This window comes from Mobula hypostoma, chromosome 8 (assembly GCF_963921235.1).
Source record: "Mobula hypostoma chromosome 8, sMobHyp1.1, whole genome shotgun sequence".
Classification (NCBI taxonomy): Eukaryota; Metazoa; Chordata; class Chondrichthyes; order Myliobatiformes; family Myliobatidae; genus Mobula; species Mobula hypostoma.
The window spans coordinates 74,174,375-74,200,006 of record NC_086104.1 but is presented as its reverse complement, the minus strand read 5'-3'; the positions used below and the strand labels follow the sequence as shown (position 1 = coordinate 74,200,006).

Sequence of the window (25,632 nt, the reverse complement as noted above, 5' to 3'; positions counted from 1 at the left end):
ATAAACAGTAAATCATTTAATCGTATCTGGTGTATTTTCTGTTATTTAGGCAGGGTGGGGTACATCACACAGCATCCACACAAACTGATTACCCAGTTTGGCGGGGCCAAGGGCTGTTTCCCTAGACGACAGGCGAGCCGAGCGACCCTGAGGTTGGCCAGGGGGGCTACATTGGCCACAAACAAGAGAAAATCTGCAGATGCTGGAAATCCGAACAACACATACAAAATGCTAGAGGGACTCACCAGGCCAGGCAGCATCTATGGAAGAAAGCACAGTGGATGTTTTGGGCCAAAACCCTTCGGCAGGACTGGAGAAAAAAAACTGAGGAATAGATTTGAAAGGTAGGGGGAGGGGAGAGAGAAACACTAGATGATGAAAAATATTACAGGCCAGTTAGCCTAACCTCTGTGGTTGGGAAAATGTTGGAGTCTATTTTTAAGGATGAGGTTTCAGGATACTTGGAGACTCATGATAAAATAAGTCAAAGTCAGCATGGTTTCTGTTAAAGGAAATCTTGCCTGACAAATCTGCTAGAGTTCTTTAAGGAAGTAACAAGCAGGGTGATCAAAGGAGAGGCAGTGGATGTCATTTACTTGGATTTTCAGAAGGCATTTGATAGGGTGCCACACATCAGGCTGCTTAACAAGATAAAATCCTATGGTGTTACAGGAAAGATACTGGCATGGATAGAGGAATGGCTGAGTGCCGGGGGCAGCAAGTGGGAACAAAATGGGCCTTTTCTGGTTGGCTGCCAGTGACCTGTGGTGTTCCTCAGAAGTCAGTATTGGGACGGCTGCTTTTCACATTGTTTGTCAAAGATTTGGATAATGGAATTGATGGCTTTGTGACAAAGTTTGTTGATGATATGAAGATAGGTGGAGGGGTGGGTAGGGCTGAGGAAGCAATGCGATTGCAGCAGGACAAATTGGAAGAACGGGCAAAAGAGTGGCAGATGGAATACAATGTTGGAAAATGTATGATAATGCATTTTGGTAAAAGAAACAATAGTGCAGACTATAATCTAAATGGGGAGTAGGTTCAAATATCAGAGATGCAGAGGGACTTAGGAGTCCTTGTGCAAGATTCCCAAAAGGTTAATTTACAGGTTGAGCCTGTGGTAAAGAAGGCAAATGCGATGTTGCCATTTATTTCAAGGGGAATAGAGTATAAAAGCAAGGAGATAATGTTGAGAACAACAGGAATTCTGCAGATGCTGGAAATTCAAGCAACACACATCAAAGTTGCTGGTGAACGCAGCAGGCCAAGCAGCATCTATAGGAAGAGGCGCAGTCGACGTTTCAGGCCGAGACCCTTCGTCAGGACTAACTGAAGGAAGAGTGAGTAAGGGATTTGAAAGCTGGAGGGGGAGGGGGAGATGCAAAATGATAGGAGAAGACAGGAGGGGGGGGATAGAGCCGAGAGCTGGACAGGTGATAGGCAAAAGGGGATACGAGAGGATCATGGGACAGGAGGTCCGGGAAGAAAGACGGGGGGGGGGGTGACCCAGAGGATGGGCAAGAGGTATATTCAGAGGGATAGAGGGAGAAAAAGGAGAGTGAGAGAAAGAATGTGTGCATAAAAATGAGTAACAGATGGGGTACGAGGGGGAGGTGGGACCTAGCGGAAGTTAGAGAAGTCAATGTTGATGCCATCAGGTTGGAGGCTACCCAGACAGAATATAAGGTGTTGTTCCTCCAACCTGAGTGTGGCTTCATCTTTACAGTAGAGGAGGCCGTGGATAGACATGTCAGAATGGGAATGGGATGTGGAATTAAAATGTGTGGCCACTGGGAGATCCTGCTTTCTCTGGCGGACAGAGCGTAGATGTTCAGCAAAGCGGTCTCCCAGTCTGCGTCGGGTCTCACCAATATATAAAAGGCCACATCGGGAGCACCGGACGCAGTATATCACCCCAGTCGACTCACAGGTGAAGTGATGCCTCACCTGGAAGGACTGTTTGGGGCCCTGAATGGTGGTAAGGGAGGAAGTGTAAGGGCATGTGTAGCACTTGTTCCGCTTACACGGATAAGTGCCAGGAGGGAGATCAGTGGGGAGGGATGGGGGGGACGAATGGACAAGGGAGTTGTGTAGGGAGCGATCCCTGCGGAATGCAGAGAGACGGGGGGAGGGAAAGATGTGCTTAGTGGTGGGATCCCGTTGGAGGTGGCGGAAGTTACGGAGAATTATATGTTGGACCCGGAGGCTGGTGGGGTGGTAGGTGAGGACCAGGGGAACCCTATTCCTAGTGGGGTGGTGGGAGGATGGAGTGAGAGCAGATGTACGTGAAATGGGGGAGATGCGTTTAAGAGCAGAGTTGATAGTGGAGGAAGGGAAGCCCCTTTCTTTAAAAAATGAAGACATCTCCCTCGTCCTAGAATGAAAAGCCTCATCCTGAGAGCAGATGCGGCGGAGACGGAGGAATTGCGAGAAGGGGATGGCGTTTTTGCAAGAGACAGGGTGAGAAGAGGAATAGTCCAGATAGCTGTGAGAGTCAGTAGGCTTATAGTAGACATCAGTGGATAAGCTGTCTCCAGAGACAGAGACAGAAAGATCTAGAAAGGGGAGGGAGGTGTCGGAAATGGACCAGGTAAACTTGAGGGCAGGGTGAAAGTTGGAGGCAAAGTTAATAAAGTCAACGAGTTCTGCACGCGTGCAGGAAGCAGCGCCAATGCAGTCGTCGATGTAGCGAAGGAAAAGTGGGGGACAGATACCAGAATAGGCACGGAACATAGATTGTTCCACAAACCCAACAAAAAGGCAGGCATAGCTAGGACCCATACGGGTGCCCATAGCTACACCTTTAGTTTGGAGGAAATGGGAGGAGCAAAAGGAGAAATTATTAAGAGTAAGGACTAATTCCGCTAGACGGAGCAGAGTGGTGGTAGAGGGGAACTGATTAGGTCTGGAATCCAAAAAGAAGCGTAGAGCTTTGAGACCTTCCTGATGGGGGATGGAAGTATATAAGGACTGGACATCCATGGTGAAAATAAAGGGGTGGGGGCCAGGGAACTTAAAATCATCGAAAAGTTTAAGAGCGTGAGAAGTGTCACGAACATAGGTCGGAAGGGATTGAACAAGGGGTGATAAAACAGTGTTGAGGTATGCAGAAACGAGTTCGGTGGGGCAGGAGCAAGCTGAGACAATAGGTCGGCCAGGACAGGCAGGTTTGTGGATCTTGGGTAGGAGGTAGAAACGGGAAGTGCGGGGTGTGGGAACTATAAGGTTGGTAGCAGTGGATGGGAGATCCCCTGAGCGGATAAAGTCGTTGATAGTGTGGGAGACAATGGCCTGGTGCTCCTTAGTGGGGTCACGATCGAGGGGTAAATAAGAGGAGGTATCCGCGAGTTGTCACTGTGCCTCGGCAAGGTAGAGGTCAGTACGCCAGACTACAACAGCACCCCCTTTATCAGCGGGTTTAATAATAATGTTAGGATTAGTGCGGAGGGAGTGGAGAGCAGAGCGTTCCGAAGGAGTGAGGTTGGAATGGGGACAAGGTGCGGTGAAGTCGAGACGGTTGATGTCCCGTCGGCAGTTGGCAATAAAGAGATCCAGAGCAGGCAGAAGACCAGAGCGGGGTGTCCATGAAGAAGAGGAGGGTTGAAGACGGGAGAAGGGGTCATCGGTGGGGGTGGAAGAGTCCTTGCCGAAGAAGTAGGCTCGGAGACGGAGACGGCGGAAGAAAAGTTCCGCATCGTGGCAAACACGGAACTCGCTGAGGTGTGGGCGAAGGGGGACAAACGTGAGGCCCTTACTGAGAGCAGAGCGTTCTGCCTCCGACAGTTGAAGGTCGGAGGGGATGGTAAAGACCCGGCACGGATGAGAGCTGGGATCAGAGGGGGGAGGGGGGAGGCTGGGGGTGTCAGTGGAGAGGGGAGGGTTGGGGTGAGAGGAAGATGGAGCCTCTGAGGGCCCAGGAGCTGACGGTGGGATCTGAGGAAGACGGGGCTGCGGAGTGGTGGTGGGGGAAGGGGAGACGGGAGTCACAACAGCAGCACATAAAGACCCGGCCTGGAGTTCAAGGCTGGAGTCGCAGTTGGTGGTTGCATAATCACTTCAAATGTGTCCATGGTCGTTGCTGGAGTCCGGGTTTTGAATATGTCCTGAGGTGTTGGAGCCGCCGAGATCAATGGCAGGGGCCGCAATTGAAAGTTCAAGCCTGCTAGCGTCGGGGCCGGCAGGCTCTGGAGTCCGTAGATGTAGGATCTTCCGATCTTTGCCTAACATGACCTCCTACCCAAGATCCACAAACCTGCCTGTCCTGGCCGACCTATTGTCTCAGCTTGCTCCTGCCCCACCGAACTCGTTTCTGCATACCTCAACACTGTTTTATCACCCCTTGTTCAATCCCTTCCGACCTATGTTCGTGACACTTCTCACGCTCTTAAACTTTTCGATGATTTTAAGTTCCCTGGCCCCCACCCCTTTATTTTCACCATGGATGTCCAGTCCTTATATACTTCCATCCCCCATCAGGAAGGTCTCAAAGCTCTACGCTTCTTTTTGGATTCCAGACCTAATCAGTTCCCCTCTACCACCACTCTGCTCCGTCTAGCGGAATTAGTCCTTACTCTTAATAATTTCTCCTTTTGCTCCTCCCATTTCCTCCAAACTAAAGGTGTAGCTATGGGCACCCGTATGGGTCCTAGCTATGCCTGCCTTTTTGTTGGGTTTGTGGAACAATCTATGTTCCGTGCCTATTCTGGTATCTGTCCCCCACTTTTCCTTCGCTACATCGACGACTGCATTGGCGCTGCTTCCTGCACGCGTGCAGAACTCGTTGACTTTATTAACTTTGCCTCCAACTTTCACCCTGCCCTCAAGTTTACCTGGTCCATTTCCGACACCTCCCTCCCCTTTCTAGATCTTTCTGTCTCTGTCTCTGGAGACAGCTTATCCACTGATGTCTACTATAAGCCTACTGACTCTCACAGCTATCTGGACTATTCCTCTTCTCACCCTGTCTCTTGCAAAAACGCCATCCCCTTCTCGCAATTCCTCCGTCTCCGCCGCATCTGCTCTCAGGATGAGGCTTTTCATTCTAGGACGAGGGAGATGTCTTCATTTTTTAAAGAAAGGGGCTTCCCTTCCTCCACTATCAACTCTGCTCTTAAACGCATCTCCCCCATTTCACGTACATCTGCTCTCACTCCATCCTCCCACCACCCCACTAGGAATAGGGTTCCCCTGGTCCTCACCTACCACCCCACCAGCCTCCGGGTCCAACATATAATTCTCCGTAACTTCCGCCACCTCCAACGGGATCCCACCACTAAGCACATCTTTCCCTCCCCCCGTCTCTCTGCATTCCGCAGGGATCGCTCCCTACACAACTCCCTTGTCCATTCGTCCCCCCCATCCCTCCCCACTGATCTCCCTCCTGGCACTTATCTGTGTAAGCGGAACAAGTGCTACACATGCCCTTACACTTCCTCCCTTACCACCATTCAGGGCCCCAAACAGTCCTTCCAGGTGAGGCATCACTTCACCTGTGAGTCGACTGGGGTGATATACTGCGTCCGGTGCTCCCGATGTGGCCTTTTATATATTGGTGAGACCCGACGCAGACTGGGAGACCGCTTTGCTGAACATCTACGCTCTGTCCGCCAGAGAAAGCAGGATCTCCCAGTGGCCACACATTTTAATTCCACATCCCATTCCCATTCTGACATGTCTATCCACGGCCTCCTCTACTGTAAAGATGAAGCCACACTCAGGTTGGAGGAACAACACCTTATATTCCGTCTGGGTAGCCTCCAACCTGATGGCATGAACATCGACTTCTCTAATTTCCGCTAAGGCCCCACCTCCCCCTCGTACCCCATCTGTTACTCATTTTTATGCACACATTCTTTCTCTCACTCTCCTTTTTCTCCCTCTGTCCCTCTGAATATACCTCTTGCCCATCCTCTGGGTCACGCCCCCCCCCCTGTCTTTCTTCCCGGACCTCCTGTCCCATGATCCTCTCGTATCCCCTTTTGCCTATCACCTGTCCAGCTCTCAGCTCTATCCCTCCCCCTCCTGTCTTCTCCTATCATTTTGCATCTCCCCCTCCCCCTCCAGCTTTCAAATCCCTTACTCACTCTTCCTTCAGTTAGTCCTGACGAAGGGTCTCGGCCTGAAACGTCGACTGCGCCTCTTCCTATAGATGCTGCTTGGCCTGCTGCGTTCACCAGCAACTTTGATGTGTGTTGCCTGAGATAATGTTGAGGCTTTATAAGACACTAGTCAGGCCGCACTTGGAGTATTGTCAACAGTTTTGGGCTCCGTATCTCAGAAAGGATGTGTTGTCATTGGAGAAAGTCCAGAGGAGGTTCATGTGAATGATTCGGGAATGAAGGGGTTAACATAGGAGGAGCATTTGGCAGCTTTGGGCCTGTACTCACTGGAATTTAGAAGAATGTATGGAGTGTCATTGAAACGTACAAATGTTGAAAGGACTAGATAGGGTGGATGTGGAGAGGAGGATGTTCCTTTGGCAGGGGCATCCAGAACTAGAGGACAGCCTCAAAACTGAGGGGCAACCTTTTAGAACAAAGGTAAAGAGGAATTTTTTTAGCAAGAGAGTAGTGAGTCTGTGGAATGCTCTGCCACAGACTATGGTGGAGGCCAAGTCCTTGGGTATATTTAAAGCAGAAGTTGATCATTTCCTGATCAGTTGGGGCATCAAAGGATATGGCAAGAAGACAGATGTATGGGGTTGAGTGGGATCTGGGATCAGCCATGATGGAATGGCGGAGCAAACTCAATGGGCTGAATGGCCTAATTCTGCTCCTATGTCTTGTGGTCTTATGCCACCTACATGCCGCAATCAGCAAAAAATAGTCAATCACCTACAGAAACAAAGACTTCTGAGTGCTCAAGGATTTAAACCACACATAACATTACCTCCTGATTTGTTGTAAAGGTGCTAATATCAGACTTAGCTATTGCTATCATGAATTTCTTTTGGAGACTTGCCTTTTTATCACAGTTTTTAAACTCTATTATTGCTCATGAAAGTCAGTCAAGAATCATTATAAGCCTTGACAATACCGAAGGGTTAAATTTTAAATAACACATAGATTAAAGTGACTGGTGACTGTCTTACTTACTCTCACAATAATCGTATCTCTCATGGAAACAGGGTAATCAGTTACAGAGTTGACTGACCTACAAATACAAATGGAATGCTTTCAGAACTAGATATCAGTTAGATGCATCCTCTTTAAACATACAATATATCTCTTAAAATTGACAGAATGCCTTATATCCTCTTCATTCTGTTTTCCAAAAGGACTAAAAGCCCACTGATTAATTTTTGACCCTCAGTTTCTCAGGAAGCAAACAAGCAATCCCCTCAGATAAGGAATTTTTTTCAGAATCTCTAAACAAATATTGACAGCACTCATGGAGAACCTCCAACATATATAAAACTTGCTCTAATGTCAACCCCACTATTGTTGAATAGTGGCTAAATGATGTCCAGCACATTTGTTTCCAAGACATTGCAGGCATACTTTTGCTCTTGAAAGAAACAACTACTAAAGTAAATACCTTTTGCTTTGGTAGATTCAGAAAATCTACATTAAAGCCATATGAGGCCACGCAGAAGAGGTTTATTTTATAGTTTAAAGATGTTGACAGCATGGTAAACCATTGTTAAGTCAACAATTTTAGTTCATATGTAAAGCTTTTTTTTAGTATAGTCTCATACCTACCTCCATCAGATTTTTAAAATATTATTATTATTCTTTGTGTCTGTATTTTTATTGATGAAAATTCAGCCAAAACAGTATCTGGTGATTAGGTTTGTAAAGTAGACTTAGGGGATAAGGAATTTAATGGAAGTACCTAAACATACTCATGTAGTAAGGGCTCCACTGCTTCAATTTCTGAAATTTGGTTCTGTAATAGTCAATATCATAGTCGTTTTGTCAATTTTCAGGAGCAACATTGGGATCATAGTTTCACCTTATAAACTAGTGCCTACATGCTCCCAATTTTACAACAGGCTGTGTGATCTTAAGGCCATTGCATATTCAATTAGAATTTCATAATAGGGCCACTATATTTCATCTGACTTTAAGACCTTAATATTATTTGACCTAACCTGGTGCAATTTCATTAAAATGACATGAATTCAATCATACTGAAGATTATGAATTATGTTTTTTGAAATAGAGCATAGAGATTTAAGTTAATTGATAAAAGAACTAGAAGTGACACAAGGAATGTTATACACATACCTTTTTCTGTGTGCTGCATGAATCAGTCACAGAACCATATTCAATACTTATTTTAAAAGGAAATTGCATAAATAACAAAGGGAAAATAAGATTCAGTGTTCTCTTGGGGAAAAAAACAAGAATTGGAATTGAACAGCTCTACCCAAGAAAATTGGACGCAAATGGTCATCTTATATGTCGTAGTCTTCCATAAATTCACTGCAAACCTCAGAAAATGGATACTGACAGTGTAGTTACCATTCATGGTATGACATTACACAACAATAGAGTTGATGTATTCAGTCATTTTTTGGGGGTAACTCCATTTGCTATGAGTTCGTTACCTGGTGATTTAGAGGAGGAACATAACTGTGTGGAAGAAGTATTTATTATGAATTGATAAGTAAACAAGCCATGGACGAATTGGTTACTTAAACCAGCGAGGTTCTCAGAATACCATGGAAGTAAAATGAATCTATCATCTCCATGTAAAGCGCTGTAATGGCTTCTCTGTAATGCTTCACTGCTAAAGCTAATGAAATGGCTTCTCTGTAATGTTCACTGCTAAGGTAACGGTTTCTCTGGAGCAGCAATGTTTGGGTTATGGCCGGAGATAACAGAATTGTGGTATGCATGTTAGCCAAGCAGGATTTTGTTGCCCTGTCTTGTGAATCTGGAAGCAGTTGATTTCGTGGGGTTTTGCCAGAGGGAGAGAGAGAGGTGAAGAAAGAAGATGCGAATAGAGAGAGTTGGTAGACCGCCGGACGGGGTGGACTCGGAGCAAGGGTTCGAAGGGCAGCGACAATCGGAGGAGGTTGATGGTGAACGATCGGTTTATGAGTGAGCTCTAACTTTGCGCACATACTCTTTTTAAAATTTTGTTTCTCTACTAACCATATAGTCAAAGTAAGAGTTATAAAGCTTAATCGTTTAATCACATATTGTGTACTGTTTGATATCTCGGGTTACTGATTTGTAACAGGGGACACATCACGCAGCATCCACCCAAATGAGATTTCTGAAGTTTGGCCGGACCGAGGGTTATCACCCCCTATATTAAGCCGCTAGGCGAAGCGAGAGTTACATCCAATTGTAAGAGAACCCTGTGAAGAAACCTTTGCCAACATGTACTTAACTTTTCCAAAGATTACAAATAGTGAATTTTACACTGATAATTACACATCAAATGGTGGGTTGCTCATTCTCGTCTTCATTAAAAAGTGGAGCTGTGTGTATCCTACTATAAATAACATCACACAAAGGTTTATTTTTCTTGTTTATATGTTACACACCTATTCAAAAAGAAAGGGAGGTGAAGAGTAACCTTGGATAAATTGTTAGAATCAACTAGGAAGGAAGTAATAGCAGCAATATTGGAAAATCTTCATCCAATCAAACAGAGTCAGCACGGATACGTGAAGGGGTAATCATGTCTGAGAAGTTTATTACAGCTCTGTGAGAAAATCTGAATCAGAGTGAGTAGAGGAGAGCAAGTACATCTGTTGTACTTGGACCTCCAGAAGCATTTGGCAAGGTGCCTCATTAAGATCCAGTGGTGTTAGAAGTAATAGATTGCTATGGATAGAGAAATGGCAAACAAGAAAGAAGCAAAAAATAGAGGTAAGGGGGTTACTTTCAGTTTGACAACCATGTGACCGGCAGTGTGCCACAGTTAAGTGCTGGGATCTTATTTGCTTGCAAAATGTAATGATAACTTCAAGGAATGAAGTGGGTATGTGGTAGGCAAATTTGCAAATAATGCAGATATACTGCGGATGGAAAGCTGTATGGTGAAACTGTCTCAGAGTTGAATGTTCAACTCCTGTTCCTGTTTCTAATGGTCTTACTTTGAATTCTGTTTATCATACATATCCCTCATTTAGCTACTGGCTATAATATTGATGATTAAATCCATCTCCTCCTGTCCAAAATCAATCCTTTGCCTTGTAACTCTGAACTCATCTAAATCAATAGTACCTATATTCTGACTTTCATTGTCCCAGTTACTCGTCATCCTGATGCTTGTTGCCTCCAGCACCATCTCAGTTATTTTGCTTATTTTATTTTATTTTGTGATACAGAGGCAAGTGGGCCCTTCCGGCCCTTCGAGCCACACCGCCCCAGCATCCCCTGACAAACCCCAATTAACCCTAACCTAATCATGGGGCAATTTATAGTGACTAATTAACCTATCCGGTACATCTGACTGTGGGAGGAAACCAGAGTGCTCAGAGAAAACCCATACATTCCATGAGGAGGACGTACAGAGACTCCTTACAGAACGGCTCCAGAATTGAACTCCAACTCCAAACATTGGGATACCCCGTGTTGCAATAGCGTTGCGCTACTTCTCATCTTTGTTCGTCAAGTCCTCCTTGGTTATCACCTTCAACTCTCTTTATTCATCTCTATGCTTCACCATTTCTGCCATCCTGAGCATGCCCTCTGTTAATCCCTTGACCACTGCAATCCATGACTTAAGCTGTCCAGGAGCTACACACTGAAAATTTCAGGAGCCCTCTTTAATGGGAATGCTCTTAATTAGACTGGTGAAACTGTTGAACTTAGAGCCATGTGGACTATTTGAGTTCACAGTAAACAGAAAAATAGATATTTATATAAAGACAAATGAGCTGGTGGGAGGAAGACAAACACCGGCAGAGATTTCTTGGCTTGTTATTTAGTGAGTTGATGGATAAATATTGGTCAGAACACAGAAATACTCCTTTGCCCTCTTTCAAAATGATTCTTTTTATCTGTCATGTCAATTTTTTTAGATAGACAAGGCTTAAAGCTCATTTAAGGAACAAAACTTTTGACAATGCAGAACTCTGGATTGTCAGGCTATTTTTCTTTTACCAAGTCCAAAGTATGAGCTTGAACCGACAATCCTATGACTTAGAGGTGAGCAAACCTTCACTGAACCATGGCTCTCACACAGTTGTCTCCTTATTAATTACAGTCATTCAGCATTCAAACAAGCCCTTTCAGCACTGAATCCACACTAATCATCATGCACCAAATTACACCGATCCCATCTTGTTCTTCCTCATGTTACCATCAACCACTGCAGTTTCAACAACTCTAGATTGTACAACTCACCTACACACCAGGGAGAATCTACTCCTCACAATTAACCTACCAACCTCAGGTCTTCCAGAGAAAACAGGAGCATTTGGAAGAAATCAATGTGATACAAGCTCCACGCAGCCAGCAACAAAAATGAATCTGGCATGTAGGAGTTGCGAGGCATCAGCCTGAATACCACATTTATACGGCTCTATATCAATGACCACATCCTCGCAAAATTCTTTGGAACATTTTACAATACTTGTGTTATTAAAGTTGCTATATAACATCACGTTGCTGTTGTCAGTCCAGAAAGGAACTAAGACTGCTATGCTTGAGGCTTTGTTGTGATTCTGATGTAGACTGTGAAGAAGTTTTCAGAAGACGCATGACCTCCAGAAAAGCAGCTTCTCTAGTTAATATAAAATGAGACCAGCTTTCTCTCCTCTTCAGTTCTCCATCGAAATCCGATGACGACGTGTACTCCTTTAACAGTGAGATCTTTGATGACTATACAGTCCTATCCTGGACCCACAAGCTATTGTAGGTGGGACATGTATATGTGGTAGTGGTGGCAACCATGGCTGCATTTCTCCTGGCTCTATTCTGCTGTCTGCGGGTTGTTCTTTCCATCTCCAGAATACGAACCCCGTCCCGACACAGCTGTCGCCAAGTGGTACGGTCAGCTGTAGCCTCCTCCAGGTCCTTGGGTCTGATCTTGCACTTCCTTAAAGCATTCTTCATCTGATCCTTATAGTGCCTTCTGAGCGTCGACCATGATGTAGCTAGCCGTATAACACTCTGCAGGGTAGCTGACATGGGGGCATCCTTATCACGTGCCCCAGCCACTGCAGCTGACACTGGGTGATCATGGCCTCAATACTTCTGCAGTTAGTCTTTACAAGTATTTCAGTGTGAGGCACCCGCTCACGCCAGGTAATTCCCAGGATGCGCTGGAGGCAGCTTATGTGGAAGTGCTCCAAGGACTTGATGTGACCACTGTAAGTTACCCACGCTTCACAGCTATAAAGGAGGGTTGTGACACAAACCGTTTGGTATACGGCGACCTTTGTAGAGGGACGAAGGCTCCTGTTCTGAGAGACTCTACGCTGAAGTCTTCCAAAGGCAGCTGATGCCTGTTTAATGTGGCTCTGGATGTCGTTGTCAATGCCGCTATCCTCATAGAGAATGCTCCCCAGATATTTGAAAGATGGCACTACTGACAGCTTTTCATCACTAACAGTGAAGGCAGGTAGAGTGGGTGGGACACTGGTACTCCATTGGCAAACCACTTCTGTCTTGGTGGTATTGACAGTCAGCCCCATCCTGCTGTATCTCTCACCACCACAGCAAGAACAGTCTGAAGATCCTCCAGAGTATGGGCCACAAGAGAACAGTCGTCTGCATACTGCAGCTCCAGGACACGCTCTCTACCGAGTCTGGTGGTTGTGTGGAGCCGCCTGATGTCACAGAGGTTGCCATCTAATCTGATGTCCATTGCCACACCGCTGCTGTCTTCAATCTCTTTGTGGAGAAGCTTGGTAACACACAAGAGGAAGGTGTTAAAGACCATCTGAGGTTATATCAAAGGACAAATAACAATAACCAGAAGATGTAGGCCTATGCTGATGATGCATGGAATCATAAAGATTCTGTTTTGTTGGAGAATGCCACACCATTAAAAAATTTTAAGAACAGTCTCATAAATTATATTATCACCAAATGATATAATCACAAAAGATCTACTCTTACCATTTCTGGAAAAGGAGATTGGTAAATTGGTAATTTGGTTTATTATTGTCACATGCACCAAGGTAAAGTGGAAGAACTTGTCTTACATACTGTTCATACAGATCAATTCATTACAGCAGTGCATCAAGGTAGTACAAAGTAAAATGATTAATAGAATTCAAAATGAAGTATTACAGTAACATTATCCATTTGTCCCACTCTGTTGTGCATCTGTAGTTTGCTGCGTGAATTTACTTTGATGCTATGTAGTTTTACAATTATTCCTCTTTTACTCGAGGCTGAAATGAAATGAACTACTGATGTATCAGGTATATAAAATTATATAGCATTTTAATTTTTGTCGATCATTTACTTGTGTTGGCATCACACTTGTGCAAAGTGTCAAATTAGACAGCATCTCACTGAACAATGCATGAGAGACAAATTAAGAAGACCACTAAGTTAATATGAAAATAATGAATCTGGCTAATGTATTCAGCCAATTAAATGCAGAATTGAACAAATCAGAGCTAGACTAGTGCAAACATCTGTTGAGCATCACTTTGTGCAGTTTCCAGGTTTCTCCACCAATCTGAGAATGTGAGAACTGAACAATAGCAAATTATAAAAATTAAACAAAATTGTTAAATTTCTTACACATTTCCCACAGCTTTATTTTTTGCGTCTAGCATATCCATGGCAGTGTTTAATTTTGGATAGGTTTGTATCTTGTGAGAAGACAAAATTTGTGTAAGACTCCAACCCTACATTGTTAACTGAAAATTTGCGACTGAGAGGCTACAACTTCCAACAAGAACATGGGTCCAGTTTCCATAAATATATCTGTGATTGGCACCGAAGCTGCCTCTGTACATGTAAATACTTGCTCATTGAAAGCACTGTTCTGTCCTCCATTCGAAGGTTGAATGCAGATGAGATGACGTATGTTTGTGTGAATATTTGTCTGTAAAAGGCATACACTTTTTAGGTATCCAAAAAGAACAGCTGAACTGATTACTGCCACAAAGAGGATATTCTTATTTGTAAGTAATTGCAAACTCTGTCATCCACATTCCCACCACAGCAGCTATGATAAATATTTCTGCCAGTTCAACAAATCTTGCTAATCTGAAGCATAATACTGACTGAAATAAAAGATATAAGTTATATGAAATAGGCAGATAATACTGTATTGGATAGTTTAATCATGTATAATTATTAATACATTGTATAATCTAGTTGGAAGTAACATTAAAAAAGCATATGGGGACAAAATTACTTTCCCAATAGTTAATTGCCGCATTTGGATTTATTTAAACTTTATTTATATTCAACTATTAGTTCCAGCTTTTGCAAGTCAGAATGGAATTTGTTCATGAATTTCACATGGCTCTCAAGAAATACATTGGTAGATTTGTCTGAAAATATAAATCATCATTGCTTCATGCCTTCTAATAATACATTGTGCATTTATAAGGACACTTAAATCATATGTTTCTCTAGCATAATAATCTTTTTTAAAACCATCATGTTTAAGAGCATCCATGCAGAGTTTTTATGTTACTTTATTATAAGGCTGAGTGCATAATTGACAGAATAGTCTGCAATTTCTTACAATAACGCTTTGCTGCTGTAATCAGTTAAACGTCCTTCATAGGCACACATAAAATAATGTGAAATTGTCTCATTGAAAGAAGGAAGTATGCAATATAATTGATTAAGTCAACTCCTTTTAATGAGAGGGAAGCATAAAAGGAGGGTAGCCATTGGTTTCATGATTGCACAATCTTCTTTTGTTCTTTCAGATGAAGAGGATCTGAGTACAAACTCCCCATCTTCAAAGAAGAATGGAAATAAAGAATCAATGGAAAAGAGCAATGATAAGATAGAAGGTATGAGGCATTTATTGCAATAGGCAATAAATGGTTTGTTTTTGATCTTACACTTATAAGTTTACTAATATGAATGCTGAGTCTTTTATTGGAAGAAGGATCATGAAATAAGGACACCAATAGAAGGAGTGAGGCACAACTTGGAATTGATTATTTGATCATAGAGAGAGAGAGAGAGAGAGAATGCAATATAAACGTGCAAATGAGAACAAGGTTTATCAAGTGTTGGGAAATACTTCAATGACATCTGTGGGTAATTGGTGCATCAAAGTTATTTCAACTGTATGTAGTTTAACTGGTTGAGGGTACTGATGGTTGAAATAGGCTCAAAGAAAAAGATCAGTCATGATTCCAGAACCCATTGTTATACAGGGAAACTTATTAAACAACTCGTATCATTGGGAAAAAGATTTAAAATCCATCATTACTTGTGTTTTGAAAAAAAAATAAAGCTATGCAAACAATATTGTTATCTTATAATGGAAATGGGACTGGCAGGAAATCTGCAACAGATTAGTAAACTTTAAAGATGAAATGATTCAGGGACTTTCTTTGCCCTTCAGATAGTGGAACAGTGTAATGTTTCTCATTTCAAGAAACAAATTAATATCTTTTAGTGGGATTGAATATTCTTTGCAGCAATGAATTCTATTTCTGCTCATTAGAGGATGATAAGAGGTGTGATTCTTTAGAAGATAGTACTCCTGTTTGTGTCACAACTGTGAAATTGTCATGCAAAGAAATGTGACAAATCAAGTTTGCTTGTAGAGAAATTTGTATTTTGTTTAGACTGTTTTCTGCATAAAAGTAATAGGCTCTAAAAGGGAAGCTATTGTTTAATATTCCAACTGTAATTTGTTTCAAACTCCTTCAAAACATGCCACTCAATATCATTGTATCCACTTCCAGTCCTACAACTTGCCAAGCTACTTGTTTTGCAATAATTCTTGTTTACTCCCATTTTATTTGCTTCGCCATTGCCACTAATACTTCTAGTCATCTTCGGGGAATTGGACGAAAGTTGTCTCAGAAAAACCATTGTTGGTCACTCCAAAAATGTAAAAGCCTTCCCAATACAATAATTTACTGAGGCCTTCAAGTAATTCCCTTACAAACTTTTTATCCTTCAGGCCAACCCTTGCGATGTTGTGTGATATTTCTTGTCTATTTAGTCCTTTGGAAAAGTATCTATTTTTGTCTTTGCTAGAAGACTCTCCAACAGTGGTCTGATGAAGGCCTGCCTGTTAAGTTATTGTTGGAGTAGACAACTTTCTTCTGTTGGAGGATTCCCTTACCAATCAAAACCTGGCATTTGTACAGTAGCATGCAAAAGTTTGGGCACCCCGGTCAAAATTTCTGTTACTGTGAATAGCTAAGCAAGTAAAAGATGAACTGATTTCCAAAAGGCATAAAGTTAGAGATGACACATTTCTTTAATTTTCAAGTAAGATTACTTTTTTTATTTCCATCTTTTACAGTTTCAAAATAACAAAAAAGGAAAAGGGCCTGAAGCAAAAGTTTGGGCACCCTGCATGGTCAGTACTTAGTAACACCCCCTTTGGCAAGTATCACAGCTTGTAAACGCTTTCTGTAGCCAGCTAAGAGTCTTTCAGTTCTTGTTTGGGGGATTTTCGCCCATTCTTCCTTGCAAAAGGCTTCTAGTTCTGTGAGATTCTTGGGCCTTCTTGCATGCACTGCTCTTTTAAGGTCTATCCACAGATTTTCGATGATGTTTAGGTCAGAGGACGGTGAGGGTAGCAGCAAAACCTTCAGCTTGCGCCTCTTGAGGTAGTCCATTGTGGATTTTGAGGTGTGTTTAGGATCATTATCCTGTTGTAGAAGCCATCCTCTTTTCATCTTCAGCTTTTTTACAGACGGTGTGATGTTTGCTTCCAGAATTTGTTGTGATTTAATTGAATTCATTCTTCCCTCTACCAGTGAAATGTTCCCCGTGCCACTAACTGCAACACAAGCCCAGAGCACGATCGATCCACCTCCGTGCTTATCAGTTGGAGCGGTGTTCTTTTCATGAAATTTTGCACCCTTTTTGCTCCAAACATACCTTTGCTCATTGCAGCCAACAAGTTCTATTTTAGCTTCATCAGTCCACAGGACTTGTTTCCAAAATGCATCAGGCTTGTTTAGATGTTTCTTTGCAAACTTCTGATGCTGAATTTTGTGGTGAAGATGCTGGAAAGGTTTCTTCTGATGACTGTTCCATGAAGGTCATGCAGGTGTCACTGCACAGTAGAACAGTGCACCACCACTCCAGAGTCTGCTAAATCTTCCTGAAGGTCTTTTGCAGTCAAACAGGTGTTTTGATTTGCCTTTCTGGCAATCCTATGAGCAGTTCTCTCAGAAAGTTTTCTTGGTCTTCCAGACCTCAACTTGACCTCCATCGTTTCTGTTAACTGCCATTTCTTAATTACATTACGAACTGAGGAATCAGCTACCTGAAAACGCGTTGCTCTCTTCTTTTTGCCTTCTCCTGCTTTGTGTGCATCATTTATTTTAATTTTCAGAGTGCAAGGCAGCTGCTTAGAGGAACCCATGGCTGCTGATTGTTGGGACAAGGTTTGAGGAGTCAAAGTATTTATAAAGCTTTGAAATTTGCATCACCTGGCCTTTCCTAATGATGACTGTGAACAAGCCATAGCCCTAACAAGCTAATTAAGGTCTGAGATCTTGGTAAAAACTATCTGAGAGCTCATATCTCTTGGGTTGCCCAAAATTTTTCATTGTTCTCCTTTCCATTTTTTCACTCTAAAATTGTACAAAACAAAAATAATACACTAATTTTGCTTAAAATGTTGAAAAGAATGTTTCATCTTTAACTTTACGACTTTTGGAAATCAGTTCATCTTCTACTCACTTAACTATTCACAGTAACAGAAATTTTGACCGGGGTGCCCAAACTTTTGCATGCCACTGTACCTTCCAATATTGTAGCTGTGACATCTACTGTGCATTGCACGTTGGTTAACCTTACCATTTAAATGGAAAATGAGCTTGATGTTGAGGTCCCTTCTGCACAAATCTGAATGATTCCATTTCCCACTGTAAACTTAGCATGACATTCGTATTTTGTTATTGAGATTACATTTCATTTCATTTGCTTGGTACAAAGCAAGAAAGTCCAATGTAATTGAATCTCTTGGCTTTATAGTGGATAAGCTTCTTCTCCATCAAGTTTTTTTGTATATGATCCATTTGATTAGGAAATTTTCTGTCTTTTTGGTGGTTTAGAACAGGAAGTATTCAGCTACTAGTTAGTAAGTTCCAGTGTCAGTCTTATAGTCAGTGCATCATTACTAAAATACATTTTCTCACCATCTATTCTAGAGAGAACACTGTGTTTAATATTAAATACTTTTATAAATATTGATTACATTGCCTCCCTTGTTCTCTTCCTACATTACATGTTACATACATGTAAATCTTGCATGATAACATCATAATTAGTGATATCAATGTAAAGAGGAAATTCGGTGTTGAGAATGAACAACATTGAACCAGCTGTTGTGGGAGCAGAGATCACAGAGCAATGTTCCCAAAGCAGTTTCCATAACTTGGCAAAGGATGTTTCAATCTGCTTTTTCCATATTTTGTTCAGTCCCCAGTGTTTCCACAAAGGAAATGTGAAGGAAGTGCCTAAGTAAGAAGAAATTTACAGGTTTTTGCATAGCCCCAATTTGAATGAGGTTGGTGTTGATTTGTTACAGATCCTTTCTGTTTGTCAAAGGGTAGTATAAGTCCTCCAAAGCAAATCAATATCTAAAACCTATGTGTTGGTATTTAGTCTGGGCCATTGATATAGTGCTGAGTTGTACCTGATCCGAAGATAAAGTCAAATAACTTGTCCTATTTCTGGGTTGAATTTGGTAAATGCTCTGCTTATTTATTTTATAGGCATCCGTTAGTCTCATGAGACCATGGATTTGTGCCTTGGAAAGTTTCCAGGGCACAGGCCTGGGCAAAGTTGTATGGAAGACCAGCAGTTGCCCATGCTGCAAGTCTCCCCTCTCCACAGCACTGATGTTGTCTAAGAGCAGGGCATTAGGACCCATACAGCTTGGCACTGGTGTCGTCGTAGAGCAATGTGTGATTAAGTGCCTTGCTCAAGGACACACGCGCTGCCTCAGCCAAGGCTCGAACTAGCGACCTTCAAATCACCAGATGAATGCCTTAACCACTTGGCCACGAGCCCACTGCTCAATTATTTAACTCTTGTTTGAATTTAGGCTAAATTAGTCGGTTTTGATTTATTTGAGTGTATTAAACCTATTAAGTATGTAAATAGAGGGCCAAAGCCTATTGATGGGTCCTATTTTAAATTCAGTTTCTAACAAGCTGTCAGTTTTGAATATTGAAAGGAATCAAATTCTTCCTGCGCTGATGTTTCCCATGACTCTACTGCCACTAGAGCAACTTTGCTACCTTTGTCCCTCCCATTGGTTTCTTCTGTATCCTGTTACAAAAATTCTGTTGCCCAGGATTCTCCAAGGAGACAGCAAAGTATATGATCCAGGAATGGTCTTCTTCAAATTGTCAGTTGCCCGTGGACTTGCAGCCAATACCAGTTATTCAGCTGAGATCTGCGAATGTTTTTAATCATAGTCATAGTCATACTTTATTAATCCCGGGGGAAATTGGTTTTCGTTACAGTTGCTCCATAAATATTAAATAGTAATAGAACCATAAATAGTTAAATAGTAATATGTAAATTATGCCAGTAAATTATGAAATAAGTCTTTGGACCAGCCTATTGGCTCAGGATGTCTGACCCTCCAAGGGAGGAGTTGTAAAGTTTGATGGCCACAGGCAGGAATGACTTCCTATGATGCTCTGTGCTGCATCTCGGTGGAATGAGTCTCTGGCTGAATGTACTCCTGTGCCCACCCAGTACATTATGTAGTGGATGGGAGACATTGACCAAGATGGCATGCAACTTAGACAGCATCCTCTTTTCAGACACCACCGTGAGAGAGTCCAGTTCCATCACCACAACATCACTGGCCTTACGAATGAGTTTGTTGATTCTGTTGGTGTCCGCCACCCTCAGCCTGCTGCCCCAGCACACAACAGCAAACATGATCGCACTGGCCACCATAGACTCGTAGAACATCCTCAGCATCATCCGGTAGATGTTAAAGGACCTCAGTCTCCTCAGGAAATAGAGACGGCTCTGACCCTTCTTGTAGACAGCCTCAGTGTTCTTTGACCAGTCCAGTTTATTGTCAATTCGTATCCCCAGGTATTTGTAATCCTCCACCATGTCCACACTCACCCCCTGGATGGAAACAGGGGTCACCGGTACCTTAGCTCTTCTCAGGTCTACCACCAGCTCCTTAGTCTTTTTCACATTAAGCTGCTGATAATTCTGCTCACACCATGTGACAAAGTTTCCTACCGTAGTCCTGTACTCAGCCTCATCTCCCTTGCTGATGCATCCAACTATGGCAGAGTCATCCGAAAACTTCTGAAGGTGACAAGACTCTGTGCAGTAGTTGAAGTCCGAGGTGTAAATGGTGAAGAGAAAGGGAGACAAGACAGTCCCCTGTGGAGCCCCAGTGCCGCTGATCACTCTGTCAGACACACAGTGTTGCAAGCACACGTACTGTGGTCTGCCAGTCAGGTAATCAAGAATCCATGATACCGGGGAAGCATCCACCTGCATCGCTGTCAGCTTCTCCCCCAGCAGAGCAGGGCGGATGGTGTTGAACGCACTGGAGAAGTCAAAAAACATGACCCTCACAGTGCCCGCTGGCTTGTCCAGGTGGGCGTAGACACGGTTCAGTAGGAAGATGATGGCATCCTCAACTCCTAGTCAGGGCTGGTAGGCGAACTGGAGGGGATCTAAGTGTGGCCTGACCGTAGGCCGGAGCAGGTCCAGAACAAGTCTCTCCAGGGTCTTCATGATGTGGGAAGTCAATGCCACCGGTCTGTAGTCATTGAGGCCGCTGGGGCGTGGCGTCTTCGGCACAGGGACGAGGCAGGACATCTTCCACAATACAGGAACCCTCCGGAGCCTCAGGCTTAGGTTGAATACATGGCGAAGTACTCCACATAGCTGAGGGGCACAGGCTTTGAGCACCCTGGAACTGACACCATCCGGTCCTGCAGCCTTGCTTGGGTTGAGACGTTTCAGCTGTCTTCTCACCTGTAGAGCTGTGAAGCCCACCGTGGTGGTTTCGTGTGGGGAAGGGGTATAGTCATGAGAGCAGGGTGGGGGACTGTGAGGAGGGGTAGGAGGGGAGAGTGGGATATGTGTTGATTGGGGGCCGACAACAGATGGCTCATGTGTGGGATGGACAGGGGCCTCACTGTCAAATCTGTTAAAGAACAGGTTAAGTTCATTGGCCCTGTCCACACTGCCTTCCGCTCCTCTGTTGCTAGTTTGTCGGAACCCAGTGATGGTCCTCATCCCCCTCCAGACCTCTCTCATGTTGTTCTGCTAGAGTTTCCACTCAAGCTTCCTCCTGTACCTGTCTTTAGCCTCCCTGATCCTGGCTTTCAGGTCCCTCTGTATTGCCCTCAGCTCCTCCCTATTTCCATCTCTAAACACCCTCTTTTTAGCGTTCAGGATGTCCTTAATGTCCTTTGTCACCCATGGCTTGTTATTTGAATAACAAAGGACAATTCTTGTCAGAACATTGCAGTCCACACAGAAGTTGATGTAATCAGTGATGCACTCTGTGAGCCCATCAATATCCTCTCCATGTGGCCTACAGAGTGCCTGCCAGTCTGTCACCTCAAAATAACCCTGGGGCGCCTCATAAGCCTCCTCCGACCATTTCCTCACTGTCCTCGAGGTTGCAGCTTTACTCTTCACCAGAGGCACGTAACAGGGTTTTAGATGCACCAGGTTGGGATCTGACCTTCCCAGTGGGGGGAGGGGAGAGGAGCTGTATGCATCCTTAACGTTAGCGTACATCAAATCCAGAGTCCTCTCCCCTCTGGTTGTACAGCTCACATACTGCGTGAAGCTGGGCAGTGTTCCAGCCATGGTAACCTGGTTGAAGTCACCCGAGATGGTAACGAGGGCACTCGGGTGCTGGGTTTGTAGTCTGGCTATGACGGTGTAAATGATGTTACACACTGACGTCGGGTTGGCAGAGGGAGGGATGTACACAACAACCCCAATTGCATGCGAGATTTCCCTTGGCAAATAATATGGCCGGAGTCCAACAGCAAAAAGTTCAAAATCCGGGCTACAGACCCGTTCCTTGATCGTAATATGCCCAGGATTACACCATCTGTTATTTACCAGAACCGCTAGCCCCCCTCCTTTACGCTTACCACTCTCAGTGCAATTCCGGTCAGCTCGAATGGTCTGGAAGCCCTCTATGGAAATGCTTTGATCGGGTATGTCCTCGTGCAGCCACGTCTCAGTGAAGCACATGACATTGCTCTCCCGAAATGTTCTCAGACTCCTGATTGATCCTGAAGTTGCTTAGTTTACGGGAAAGGCCCCTGCCTCATTTGTCCTTTGGTTTCTTCGCCTTTTGGGAGGCTTATTCAGCCCCTTGAATGAGAAAGCACCCATTTCTCAAAAGAAGCGAACAATCAATTGATTCTACTGCAACACACTCAAAATGCTGGAGGAACTCTGCAGGTCAGGCAGCATCTATGGAAATGGATAATTAGTTGATGTTTTGGGCTGAGACCTTTCATCAGGACTGGAAAGGAAAGGAGCAGAAACCATGATAAGAAGGTGAGAGTAGGGGAAGGACTACAAGCTCAATGGTGACAGTTGAATTAAGTTGGGTGGAGAAGGGAAGTGGGGGGGGTGAAGTAAGAAGCAGGTAGGTGAAAGAGGTGAAGAGCAGAAGAAGAAGAAGCAATCTGATAAGAGAGGAGAGAAGGCCATGGGAGAAAGTGAAGGACGGAGCGGGGGGTCACCAGGAGGAGGGGATAGACAGGTGAGGAGAAGAGAAAAGGTAAGCGGGGAGCCAGGGTGAGAAGAAGAGGGAAGGGGGCAAGGTAAAATTACCAGAAGTTAGAGAAATGGATGCTACCCAGATAATATGAGGGGGTTGTTCCTCCAACCTGAGAGTGACCTTCTCGCGGCAGTAGAAAAGGCCACGGACCGACATGTCAGAATGGAAATGAGGATTGGAATTACAATGGCAATCCATGGGAAATCCTGCTTTCTCAGATGAAGCAAAGGCGTTCATCAAAGCTGTCCCCCAATCGAGAGCAGGTCACATCAGAAGGATTGTATGCAGTAGATGGTCCCAACAGATTTGCAGGTGAAGTATTGCCTCACCTGGAAGGATTGTTTGCAGCACTGAATTGGTTCTGTTGTTTTCATTTCATCGAAGTTGCAGGGAGTTGACAGCATTTCAGCACGTAGGAAAAGAGATTTGTAATTTGCTGTCAAGATGTGGAAAAGTTAAAAAATGGTGTGTTTTTCATTACAGTACATCTTATTTACACAACAAGTCAAATTAGGTGTAACAATTATATATCTTTCCTTCGATTATAAAATATGCCTTCATGCATAGACTTAAATAACTGGAAAACAATGCCATTGCAAATGCTTCTTAGTTAAAAGTTGCTCAAGCTAGTGCACCTTATCTATGATTTTCTGTATTTCTGAAATGATTTCTTTGCTGTTAGTTTCAGTCAGGCTGCTTTGTGTGCAAGTCAGTAATTATGTGCACTGGACACGCTTGCATTGCAAATTAAGCAATCGTGCCTGGTTTCCAGGTGACAAAATCACCGATTATTTTTATTTGTGTGAAAGACCTAATTAAAACAATCTCATATCAATTAGCATTAAGGAGAATCTTTTGTTGTGTGTTTTTTTAAATGTTATCTTTTTATTTCTGCTTTCCTAGTCCTTAATTCTGTACTTCTCACAGTGGTTTCATATAGTTAAGACAATTTGACAATCTTTTTGAATTAATTCATATGACAAAAGCATTGTTAACAAAGTGAGCATTTGCTGCCAATCCCTAATTGCTCTTAAAGGGAAGGTCGTGAGTCGCCTTATTGAGCTGCTGCTGCCCTTCCATTGAAGGTGCCTTTACCAAGAAGGATGTTCTGGCCTTAGATCAGGTAACAATGAAGGGGCAACATGTGTTTCCAGTTCAGATAGTATGTAATTTGGAAGTGAATTTGTAAGAGGTGAGATTCCTAGGTATCTACTATCCTTGACCTGTTTGGCAGATATCATGGGTTGGGAAGATGGAGTGCAGAAGTCTTTGTGTATTGTTCCTGTGCAATTTGTTGTGTCCTGTAACAGGAAGAATGAATGCTTTGGGAGGCATATAGAATAGTAATCAAGCTTTTCCTGCCTGGTGTCAGGTTTGTTTGGGTATTCCTTGTGCCTAGTAGATGTTGGAAGAGTTTTTGAGGATCAGGTGATGAATTACTCAATGCATAATATCTAGCACCTAATCTTCTATTGTAATCTAGAGATCAGTGATATCCACCAGGGTATGGATGGTAGGTGACTTTGTCACAGTCATTCCATTCAATATCAACTTTAAGTAGTTAGACTGTCTCTTGATGGAAATGGTAATGGCGCATGACTGTTATCTAGGTCTTTCTGGTGCAGACATGAATGACTTGGGTTCTTTCTGAGGGACTGCGAATGGAATCAAACATTGTGCCATCACTAGTGAACACATCTGCTGGTGACTTTATGATGAAAGGAAGGTCATTGTTAATGTAGCTGGAGTCACTATATCAGGTTACTTTGATGCCTCCACGCAGTCAAATTAACTTTGGTGTCAAGGGTGTACATTCTCACTCACCCCCAAATTTATCTCTCTGTTCTGTGTTTGGGGTGAGGTCTGGAGCCAAGTGAAGCAGCAGAATCAGAAATAAAGTTGCAGTTGAATGGCATTCCCTCCTCTCCTGTATGCAACCTTTATTTGATCCATTACATTAAGTTTTGTATAATGCAATTCTAACAATTCTCTCAACTAACATTTTACCAGGGGATGTAAGGAGAAAAGAATGGAACTGGTTTAGGATTATTATAGTGGATGGTCGATGGTCATTAAAGGGTCTGTGTTCATGCTTTATCTATTACCTTATTACAGAGGTCATATGTATGCTGCTACAGTTAATTCATTATCTCCACTGTTTAGTTATCTTTCTGAAGGTTGAAGGCAATAAACAGACCCAGAGCAATAGCACATGATAGATATCATCCCTTTCAGCTACCCTCTTTTAAATCCCCTAATTCCATCCAAGTAATGAGCTTATCCTTGACCGTGCAACATCCCCAATGCCTCTCAGGAACTTCAAACCCTTGGCATCTCAAAGTGAAGAAGGAGCTTTCTGATTGTTGTTGAGAACTTTGAAGCAGTGTATAAGGAGCACGTGGAAACCTTACATAAGTGGTAGAAGAGAAGGACACCTTGCTACCTTCATACCCATCTGCTCTGTCAGCCATCATCTTTCTCATCTCTGGGAGAGTCTACGTTACACACATTGGCCTCGGAAGCCACATCATAATCCACAAAATTGGAGAGGAAGCAGGTTATCCTCGAACCAGCACAATGAGGTTCAGATAACAACTCATGGCTGCATCCTTTCCATCACAACTCTTAAGAGAGTGATTCCCTCAGGAAACATTATACAGTATGCAATTACACTGGTTAGGTTGCAATTCAACTTACAACAAAACTTGCGTAATTAATGAAAAATCTTCTATGATCTTGCATAAATAGGCAGATTAATGAAGTATAGTCATTTATTTTTGTTGACAAGAATTC

General features: G+C 43.3%; 1 protein-coding gene across 2 annotated transcripts in view; it reads left to right on the top strand.

The window, feature by feature from the left end:
• macrod2 (mono-ADP ribosylhydrolase 2) overlaps positions 1-25,632 on the top strand; it is a 1,240,168-nt gene that overhangs the window by 1,161,389 nt on the left and 53,147 nt on the right. For both annotated transcript variants that reach the window (XM_063056135.1, XM_063056134.1), the window contains one exon: positions 14,813-14,899. In XM_063056135.1, the coding sequence (XP_062912205.1) occupies positions 14,813-14,899 (87 nt within the window). The remainder of the gene's footprint in view (positions 1-14,812; positions 14,900-25,632) is intronic.